At 43.2% G+C, this 11,206-nt stretch overlaps 1 protein-coding gene across 1 annotated transcript; it reads right to left on the bottom strand.

Annotated features, from left to right (window-relative positions):
• Window positions 1–4,644: 4,644 nt before the first annotated feature.
• LOC307126323 (paraneoplastic antigen Ma1 homolog) lies at window positions 4,645–6,120 on the bottom strand (the record flags this gene model as incomplete). The annotated part of the gene is made up of 1 exon (XM_079816787.1): window positions 4,645–6,120. The coding sequence occupies one exon, from the start codon at window positions 6,118–6,120 to the stop codon at window positions 4,645–4,647; it is 1,476 nt and encodes a 491-aa protein (XP_079672913.1).
• Between the last annotated feature and the right edge of the window lie 5,086 nt (window positions 6,121–11,206).

Below are 11,206 nucleotides of genomic sequence, written 5' to 3' on the forward strand. Positions count from 1 at the left end.
GCAGAGCGCTACATTCTCCCCCCAGAAAGAAAATGGTCATGCCCTCATGACATGTCTAACACCATAAATCACATTCAAGAAAATAAACACATTTTCTTAAAAGACTGTGTTAGGAAAATGACTAACCTTCCCCTTAACCTATCCATTTGTAAAAATAACTTTTATATCTCTTAATAGGAGATAGGCCTAAAGAATCTTTCTGGTCATTTACCTCAACTACGGTAGCACTATGTGTACCAACAGCTACTGACGTCGGGGTCCCTAGAAAGTCATAAGTTAGTCGGGTTGGAACTTTCTTTAGTCTCTGAGGTCGAGTTGTCTTGTCAGGACTTTCTGTTATACCGCTTAGTCTCTCAGCTATTTCGTCTGACGTCTGTATTTCTGTGTCTCTGTCTCGTTTCCCAATTTCTGCAGTCACATTTTGTACCAGATGGTCATCCTCCTCCACGGCGGCAGGTTCGTCAGCGGTCTCATCCATTTCTGAGTTACTTGTCAAAACAGCCAGATCCAAATCCAGATTAAAAGGCTCACAGTAGTCAATGTTTTGAGGTTCTGATCCTTGTAACTCTCGTGGTACACAATAGTCATGCCATACACCCATCTCATCATCTTCGGAGTCAGATGCTACCTCCCTCATATCATCCTGTTCAGGCGCTGGTAAGCAAGGAGTATCATTGTTCTCTTTTCTCTTTGCTTTGAGCCGCTTGCTGGCTCTCCTTCGTTTCGGGAGCTCCTTGTTCATCTCAGGCCGCAGCTGCACTTCCTTTCCAATCGGCAGAATGTGATTTCGGTGCAGTATTTTTTCAGGCCCATGTCCACTCTCTGGCTTCAGTTTGAACACGGGCAAACCAGGCAGTTGACTCTCCACAATGTAAGGGGTATCTTTCCACCGATCAGCAAGCTTGTGCTTTCCTTGTAAACCCAGGTTTCGGATCAAGACCCTGTCCCCGGAACCTAATGGACAGAAACGAACTCTCTGATCATAGCGTTGCTTGTTCCCTTCATTTTTTTTATCTGCCATCCTCTCAGCCAACTGATAGGCCGCTTGAAGCTCACGTTTCATGTTTTTGACATACCTCAAGTAGGATTGTGTGGAGGTGCCATCACTTGAGACACCGAATGCCACGTCTACTGGCAGCCTGGCTTCTCGTCCAAACATTAACAAATATGGAGAATAGCCTGTTGACTCATTCACTGTGCAATTGTATGCATGCACAAGATGGCTGAGGTGTTTACTCCATTTACTTTTGTCTTGTGTCTCCAAAGTTCCAAGCATGTCAAGAAGTGTTCTGTTAAAACGCTCAGGCTGTGGGTCACCCTGAGGGTGGTAGGGAGTGGTCCTGGATTTCTTTATGCCAAGCATGCTCAACAGTTCATGGATAAGGCGACTCTCAAAATCCCTGCCCTGATCTGAGTGCACTCTTCTTGGCAAACCATAGTGAACAAAGTACTGTTCCCACAGAACCTTAGCGACAGTCGATGCCTTTTGATCCTTAGTTGCAAAAGCTTGAGCATACCTGGTGTAATGATCTGTAACTACGAGCACATTGCCGATATTTCTGGAGTCAGGCTCAATCGTCAGAAAGTCCATACAGACGAGATCCATCGGTCCATCACTGTTAAGATGTGACAACTCAGCAGCTCTTTTAGGCAGCGTCTTCCTCTGAATACACCTCGGACAGCTCTTGCAGTATCGTTCAACCTGAACTTTCATGCGAGGCCAGTAAAACCGCTCTCGTATCAGCCCGTATGTCTTGTCAATTCCCAAATGGCCCGATTGGTCATGCAACGACTGGAGCACAGTTGATCTGAACTCTTGTGGGAGCAACAGCTGCTGCCGAACTGGTTTGTTTGGTGGATGGCTCATTCTATACAACACAGAGTCTTTGATCAATAGCTTATCCCACTCTTTTAACAACAATGACACATCAGGATGTTTCTCTTTGCTGGCGTAGTTGGCATTCTTCTGAATGATAGCACGCCACACTTCTCCAAGGCATGAGTCTTTCTGCTGAGAATTTGAGATTTCTGCTGTGCTCAATTTGGGCAACTGTTGAGTGTTCAGGAAAGACAAGTTGCAATAGGCTCTGGGCACCCCGTCTTTGGATGAGCCCATGAGATCCACAGCTCTGCACCGGCGACAGTGAGGTACTCTGACTTTGGACATGTGACAGACAGCTTGGACTGTGGTGGCAAGCAGTGTTTCCTTCTCATGTGAAGCATTTTGATTCGCATGAGGACGGCGTGATAATGCATCCGCATCCACGTTCTGTTTCCCAGGCCGATACTTCAGACTAAAATCATATGTTGACAATTCCGCCAACCATCGATGACCTGTTGCGTCCAATTTAGCCGTAGTTAAAACATATGTTAACGGATTGTTATCAGTGTGGACCTCAAACTTAACTCCATAGAGATAATCATGCAATTTGTTAACAACAGCCCATTTTAACGCCAGAAACTCGAGCTTATGCGTGGGATAATTCTTTTCTGCTGGAGAGAGGCTTCTGCTGACAAAAGCAACTGGGCGCAAACCTTCTCCCTGATCCTGATAAAGGACACCTCCCAATCCTTCTCTGCTTGCATCAACATGCAGCACATATGACAGTTTTGGGTTGGCGATTGCCAGCACAGGCGCCTCTGTAAGACTTCTCTTTAAAGCCTCAAAAGCTTTCTCACAGTCTTTATCCCACCTAGCACCAAAAGTCTCAGAAGGATGATACCAATCTTTTGTTGCTGTGCCTGCTTGTGCTTTCCTCTGCTCTTCGATGTTCTTTTTTTTCTTTGTCACTTTCCCTGTCTTTCCAGCCACAATGCAGCCCTGAAGCAACTGGTTGAGTGGATAACAGACTCGGGAGAAATCCTTTACAAAACGTCTGTAATATCCACAGAAGCCAAGGAAGGAACGAAGAGCAGTGATGTTTTCTGGGCGTGGCCATGATTTCACAGCCTCAATCTTTGCAGGGTCTGTAGCAATGCCATTCCTAGACACAATGTGGCCAAGGTATGTAACAGAGGGGCAGCAGAACTGACATTTATCCAAAGATATCTTTAATCCTTCCTCCTTCAATCTGTCGAGGACTTTAAGAAGGCGCTGCTCGTGTTCCTCTAATGTTCTTCCAAAAACAATCACGTCATCCAGATACACCAGCACTTCCAGTAGATTCATATCACCAACAGTCCTTTCCATAATCCGTTGAAATGTGGCCGGGGCCCCACAAATCCCCTGCGGCATCCGTTCAAACTGATAAAACCCTGCTGGGCAAGTGAAGGCTGTCTTTTCTTTATCAACAGCAGCTAAAGGGATCTGATAATAGCCGCTTCTGAGGTCAAGCACACTGAACCACTGACTACCACCAAGGCAGGACAAAGCATCTTCCACACGAGGGACTGTGTACTGGTCCGTAATCGTTCTCCTGTTTAACGTCCTATAGTCCACACACATTCGTATGGTGCCGTTTTTCTTGCGAACCACAACTATTGGAGAAGCATAGGGGCTTCTAGATTCTGAAATGATTCCGGCCTCTTTGAGATCATTCAGATGCTTCCTCACATCCTCCAAATCACCTGGTGGTAAACGTCTAGAACGTTCTCTGAAAGGTCGATCATCTGTCACCCGAATGCTGTGTTGTGTGCTCTTTGCACAACCCACATCGAACTCACTGCAGGAGAAAACCTCTTTTCTCTCCATCATCTTTTGACAGAGTCGCTCCTTCCACTCAGGAGGCACAGAAGAATCACCAAAGTTGAAAGAAGACGGGGACAATTTAGGTGTTGACAGCTTAGGACCCTCCTTTTCAAGAACTGTGTTTATTACATCTACAGGGAATAGATGAGCAATAGGAACTCCACGTTTTAATGTCACATTATGACTGGAAACATTTCTCAGGGTGACTGTGATGCGACGACTGTGAACAGCAATGGACTTTTCAACAACCGGCATGACCAGAAGCTCTTCGGGAAAACAATCCTCCTCCGGACGGTCTATGAGAACAGCTTGGCTAGAGAGACCTCCAGGAAACTTTGGAATACCAACAACCGTTGCAGCGCCGCCGGGTGGAATAGTGAAAGGCTTGTCTCGTGTGAACCAGATTGTTCCTTTTTTTATCTCAGCTGTGTCGTCAGGAGTTTCCTGAAACTTTTCATAAGCTTCTTTTATTACTGGATGAACAGACAGGGTGTTAAGAAAATGATCTCCTCCATGTGTTTTGCATGAATGGAACAGTCTTCGAACTATAGAGGTGTTTGTGCCGACCACGACGGAAACATCCCCTTTCATGACCGGGTCTGGACACACAAGCACAAGTGTTTCTACGGTCTCAGCTACTCCCACTACATCTCCAGTAAACTCAAGCTTCAAGCACACGTAACCATTATATGGATACTCCTTTGCACTGAGGCCCCAAATCTCCAGGCACTCGATAGGGGTCAAAGGCAGGTGCTTCAGATACTTATCATAAAAGGAGCGATACAGTAGGGTAACTTGAGACCCGCTATCAAGTAAAGCTTTGGCGTAAATGCCCTCAATTTGCACTGAGACAATAGAGCTAGGTCCAACTAAACCCTCTGGCAAGTTAGCCATCTTTTCTGGTAGCGTGTCACACCTTGTGGAACGTATCTTCCCCGGAGCGTCAGGCCGTTCCTCTACTGAGCCCCTGGAAAGTTTCCCGTCGGCTGTTTTATTTTCAAGAGACGCTTGTTCACTTTTCTGAGATTTTCTGGGTTTTGACATTCCCGCTGGAAATGACCATCTTCACCACATCTGTAGCAAAAGACATCAGCACGATACTGAGGTTTGGGAGCCCTCTCCTTCACACGTGTATACGAGTTTCCAGTAGCTTTCTGGCTGGGGTTCTGGTCTACCTGCTGTGCCACGCTTGCTGATGCAGTCACGGAGGCAGAAAGGAGGCGTGCAACATCAGTCTTGAGACCTTGAAATTCTTTCTTTAGACTCTCTATTGCAGGATCTTTCTCTGCTACGTCACAAACTGGCGCAGGCTCTGGCAGTACATGTACAACTGAGGCTGTAGCACACTCTGCACGTCTACCAATAGCTAAAGACGTACCCTTCTTCACCATCGGTCTTTCAAGGATCATCTCCTCTTCTTCTCTTACATCCCGAAGCAAATCAGTAAAACTGGGAGGAGGCTTGAGTTTGTAAGTCAGTCTTATACGAAGGGCAACAAGGTCATGAGGCAGAGAACCTCTAGCAACTTGATCAATGCGCGCTCGGTTCATGTCAAACACTTCAATTCCACCTTTACGATGGACTGCATGCAATAGTTTGTCTAATCTGAGTAAGTAGGCTGATAATTTCTCACCGTCTTGCTGGAGTGTATTACGAAACCTTACCATGAGATCAGCTGCACTGTCTGTGGTTCCAAAAGCTGTTTCAAGGACTTTAAAGTAGTCATTGGCAGTGGCCTGGGGATTAGTGACTCTCAAACCTCGGACAATATCTGCTGCTGGCCCTTTAAGACTCTCAGCTACTCTCTGTCTCTTGACAACATCAGAACATTGCCACTCGTCCAACATGTGGGTGGTCTGTTCCGCCCAAGCGTCATACTCCTCTTCTCCATGTGGAGTGGGTTTCATTCCTGAGAACATGCGTAGCTTGCGATAGCCCGGTCCATCTACAGGCGTGGCTTGACATTTTTCAACTAGTGAGGAGATGGCATTCACCAGCTTTGTGTTCAGGTCTGGAGCGATGGGTGGAGCAGAAGCAGAGGTAAGTAAGCCTGTGACATCAGCTAGTGTCTTCCCTTCATTTGCTAAGAATGACAGCAACTTGGAATGGAAATCTCCTTTACCAGGTACAGGAACACTCTGGGTCTCAGTAACATTCACTATCCAAGGTCCAAAGTCATCTCCAGCTAGTAACTGTTCAGGTATGTCAGTCTTAGTTATTTCCTTAATAGTTTCGACTAAAACTAACTGGCTTTTACTGAAGTGTTCTACACACCTTCCTCTTATTTTACAGGGACCGAAAACTTCAACCTCATCCAGTACCTTATACATAGTCTCATCAGTGACACCAAGTGACACCCTACTAAGCACAAAGGCTTTACCTGCATCAATACCTTTGTCTTTACACCATTTGAAAATCTGTTCTGAATCCATGTTATATTAGCTTTACATGCGGAAAAAAAAAAAAAAATCCTCTGAAACACACACTAGTGGCTATAGGCTATTAAGCTACCTCATTTAGGTTTATATTTTATAAACCTGCTCACAAAACAAAACAACAGTAAACAACAATCCCGGACGAGCCCCCACGTGTAACCCTCCTACACAATTCCAGTTATTTATTTTTTTATGTGCATGGGGAATGAATTTGTGAGAGGTTACTTGAATTGAAAATCGGGATGTATTAACAGCAACTAAATTTTTTTATGCAACTCTGGCTAGAGTGTAGAGAGGCCTGGTTAACTTGAATACAGCTATACTGTGTTTGTTTGTTGTGTTTTGCTGTGAGCAATAAACTCCCATGCACATATAATTTGCCACTATAACCCTTATTTGCAAAGTTGAAACTAAAATCACAATCACATTTCAATCACACACACTTAAATATCAGACCACAACGGTTGAATGTTAAACTCAAAATGTATTTATATTGTTGTTGGTTTTTTAGAACTAGATGAGTTAACCTTTTAACATGCCTTCATGTTCCAAATTAGATACAATGAACAATACCCCGGGGTTTTTTCTTTTATGTCTCAGTTTTGTGGTACCACAACGTTGGCGCGCTTGTTGGAGCTCAGTTGAAACCGTTCCAAATAATATGGTCCGTACTCACGATTCCTCGATACCAGACAGATTATAGTGACCGTCTATCCACTCTGATCCGTCCAATGGTGAGATACGCAATGATGAAACCCATCCAGAAACTCCGTCCGTTCATGTGCAAACGCAACACCTCCCGCCTGCAGCGCGAATCCTGAGCACATCTATTGCAGCAACATGGGTGGCAGCATCTGACGCACACTAGCCAAAAGTCCACAAGATTAAATGAGCTTAACTATTTCTTGTCCAAAATGTCATTTTCATTTTAGTTCACAATGTCCATACTCACTCAGAAACTCGGTGGCAAAGTGGATTCCTGACTATATAGCAGCAATTCCCACATGGCTAGTTATTAGCAGTTCGCACATGGTTGACGTTGGCTTCACTTCAGAAGAATCTCCGTGATCGATTTAACCAGCTCCAAACTAAACTCACTCTCCCGTTTTAACCAGGTTACACAGTGACAAAAACCAAGAAAAATTCCCCCTTTGGCTCTCAACTTTGATGACCAGTAATATATCAATCATACAGAACTTAGAACTAACTTTTTGCTCATAATATCTCTCCGTTTTTTTTTCTCCTCACTCGTTTTTTTCGTCCCGCCCCCTTTAACAACCCGATAGGTTGCCCAACTGCTCTCAGGATGGCTCTGATTGGATAACAAACAAACTGACAGCTAGCCATCCAATACAAACAAAATGACAGAGGGTTCAAAGGTTACTCACAACAGAGGATATTTCAACACCTCCCCTTTATAACTGCGTTAACACATATTAATACAAAAATGTAGTTACACACCAGGGACAATAGAACTGACCCATACTTCAGAATATCTTGTATTTCTGTTAACCAGAACATAAAATAAACAATATATAAAATTAGCAGAGCGCTACACCAAAAATCGACGGGACAATTCTTTTTTTTTAATAAAAGAAGCTAATATCTGAAATATAGTTACATTTGTAATGAAACAATGTCAAATACATGTTCAAATGACAAAGCAAAACTAATACCCAGATATAATTATTTTAAAATACGAAATCTGTGATGAATTGGCCTTTTTGTCGTATTGGCTCCTAGCTCTGGTGCAGCACTCTGGGCGGAACTTACTGCCGCTTTCTGAAGAGAGGACTGTTCACCCCAAGTCAGCACCTTGAGTTAGGACTAGGGTGTGTCTTGTAAGGTGGTGGGTGGGACACAGGCCACTCCCTAGATTGCCTAAAATCGACGGGACAATTATTACTTTTTTTTTAAAGAAGCTAATATCTGAAATATAGTTACATTTGTAATGAAACAATGTCAAATACACGTTCAAATGACAAAGCAAAACTAATACCCAGATATAATCATTTTAAAATACGAAATCTGTGATGAATTGGCCTTTTTGTCGTATTGGCTCCTAGCTCTGGTGCAGCACTCTGGGCGGGACTTACTGGCTATTTCTGAAGAGAGGACTGTTCACCCCAAGTCAGCACCTTGAGTTAGGACTAGGGTGTGTCTTGTAAGGTGGTGGGTGGGACACAGGCCACTCCCTAGATTGCCAAAAATCGACGGGACAATTCTTTTAATTTTTTTAAAGAAGCTAATATCTGAAATATAGTTACATTTGTAATGAAACAGTCAAATACATGTTCAAATGACAAAGCAAAACTAATACGCAGATATAATTATTTTAAAATACGAAATCTGTGATGAATTGGCCTTTTTGTCGTATTGGCTCCTAGCTCTGGTGCAGCACTCTGGGCGGGACTTACTGCCGCTTTCTGAAGAGAGGACTGTTCACCCCAAGTCAGCACCTTGAGTTAGGACTAGGGTGTGTCTTGTAAGGTGGTGGGTGGGACACAGGCCACTCCCTAGATTGCCAAAAATCGACGGGACAATTATTATTATTTTTTTTTTTAAAGAAGCTAATATCTGAAATATAGTTACATTTGTAATGAAACAGTCAAATACACGTTCAAATGACAAAGCAAAACTAATACCCAGATATAAATATTTTAAAATACGAAATCTGTGATGAATTGGCCTTTTTGACGTATTGGCTCCTAGCTCTGGTGCAGCACTCTGGGCGGGACTTACTGGCTATTTCTGAAGAGAGGACTGTTCACCCCAAGTCAGCACCTTGAGTTAGGACTAGGGTGTGTCTTGTAAGGTGGTGGGTGGGACACAGGCCACTCCCTAGATTGCCTAAAATCGATGGGACAATTCTTTTTTTTTAATAAAAGAAGCTAATATCTGAAATATAGTTACATTTGTAATGAAACAATGTCAAATACATGTTCAAATGACAAAGCAAAACTAATACCCAGATATAAATATTTTAAAATACGAAATCTGTGATGAATTGGCCTTTTTGTCGTATTGGCTCCTAGCTCTGGTGCAGCACTCTGGGCGGGACTTACGGCCCATTTTGGGAGAGAGGACTGTTCACCCCAAGTCAGCACCTTGAGTTAGGACTAGGGTGTGTCTTGTAAGGTGGTGGGTGGGACACAGGCCACTCCCTAGATTGCCTAAAATCGACGGGACAATTTGTTTATTTTATTAAAGAAGCTAATATCTGAAATATAGTTACATTTGTAATGAAACAATGTCAAATACACGTTCAAATGACAAAGCAAAACTAATACCCAGATATAATTATTTTAAAATACGAAATCTGTGATGAATTGGCCTTTTTGTCGTATTGGCTCCTAGCTCTGGTGCAGCACTCTGGGCGGGACTTACTGCCCATTTTGGGAGAGAGGACTGTTCACCCCAAGTCAGCACCTTGAGTTAGGACTAGGGTGTGTCTTGTAAGGTGGTGGGTGGGACACAGGCCACTCCCTAGATTGCCAAACATCGACGGGACAATTATTTTTATTTTTTTAAAGAAGCTAATATCTGAAATATAGTTACATTTGTAATGAAACAATGTCAAATACACGTTCAAATGACAAAGGAAAACTAATACCCAGATATAAATATTTTAAAATACGAAATCTGTGATGAATTGGCCTTTTTGTCGTATTGGCTCCTAGCTCTGGTGCAGCACTCTGGGCGGGACTTACTGCCCATTTTGGGAGAGAGGACTGTTCACCCCAAGTCAGCATCTTGAGTTAGGACTAGGGTGTGTCTTGTAAGGTGGTGGGTGGGACACAGGCCACTCCCTAGATTGCCTAAAATCGATGGGACAATTATTACTTTTTTTTTAAAGAAGCTAATATCTGAAATATAGTTACATTTGTAATGAAACAATGTCAAATACACGTTCAAATGACAAAGCAAAACTAATACGCAGATATAAATATTTTAAAATACGAAATCTGTGATGAATTGGCCTTTTTGTCGTATTGGCTCCTAGCTCTGGTGCAGCACTCTGGGCGGGACTTACTGGCTATTTTGGGAGAGAGGACTGTTCACCCCAAGTCAGCACCTTGAGTTAGGACTAGGGTGTGTCTTGTAAGGTGGTGGGTGGGACACAGGCCACTCCCTAGATTGCCTAAAATCGATGGGACAATTATTACTTTTTTTTTAAAGAAGCTAATATCTGAAATATAGTTACATTTGTAATGAAACAGTCAAATACACGTTCAAATGACAAAGTAAAACTAATACCCAGATATAATTATTTTAAAATACGAAATCTGTGATGAATTGGCCTTTTTGTCGTATTGGCTCCTAGCTCTGGTGCAGCACTCTGGGCGGGACTTACTGCCCATTTTGGGAGAGAGGACTGTTCACCCCAAGTCAGCACCTTGAGTTAGGGCTAGGGTGTGTCCTGTAAGGTGGTGGGTGGGACACAGGCCACTCCCTAGATTGCCTAAAATCGACGGGACAATTTGTTTATTTTTTTAAAGAAGCTAATATCTGAAATATAGTTACATTTGTAATGAAACAGTCAAATACACGTTCAAATGACAAAGTAAAACTAATACCCAGATATAATTATTTTAAAATACGAAATCTGTGATGAATTGGCCTTTTTGTCGTATTGGCTCCTAGCTCTGGTGCAGCACTCTGGGCGGGACTTACTGCCCATTTTGGGAGAGAGGACTGTTCACCCCAAGTCAGCACCTTGAGTTAGGACTAGGGTGTGTCTTGTAAGGTGGTGGGTGGGACACAGGCCACTCCCTAGATTGCCAAAAATTGACGGGACAATTTTTTAACATTTTTTTAAAGAAGCTAATATCTGAAATATAGTTACATTTGTAATGAAACAGTCAAATACACGTTCAAATGACAAAGCAAAACTAATACCCAGATATAAATATTTTAAAATAGGAAATCTGTGATGAATTGGCCTTTTTGTCGTATTGGCTCCTAGCTCTGGTGCAGCACTCTGGGCGGGACTTACTGGCTATTTTGGGAGAGAGGACTGTTCACCCCAAGTCAGCATCTTGAGTTAGGACTAGGGTGTGTCTTGTAAGGTGGTGGGTGGGAC

The sequence above is a fragment of the Gobio gobio genome (genome assembly GCF_949357685.1).
Source record: "Gobio gobio genome assembly, chromosome: 5".
In the NCBI taxonomy this organism is placed as follows: Eukaryota; Metazoa; Chordata; class Actinopteri; order Cypriniformes; family Gobionidae; genus Gobio; species Gobio gobio.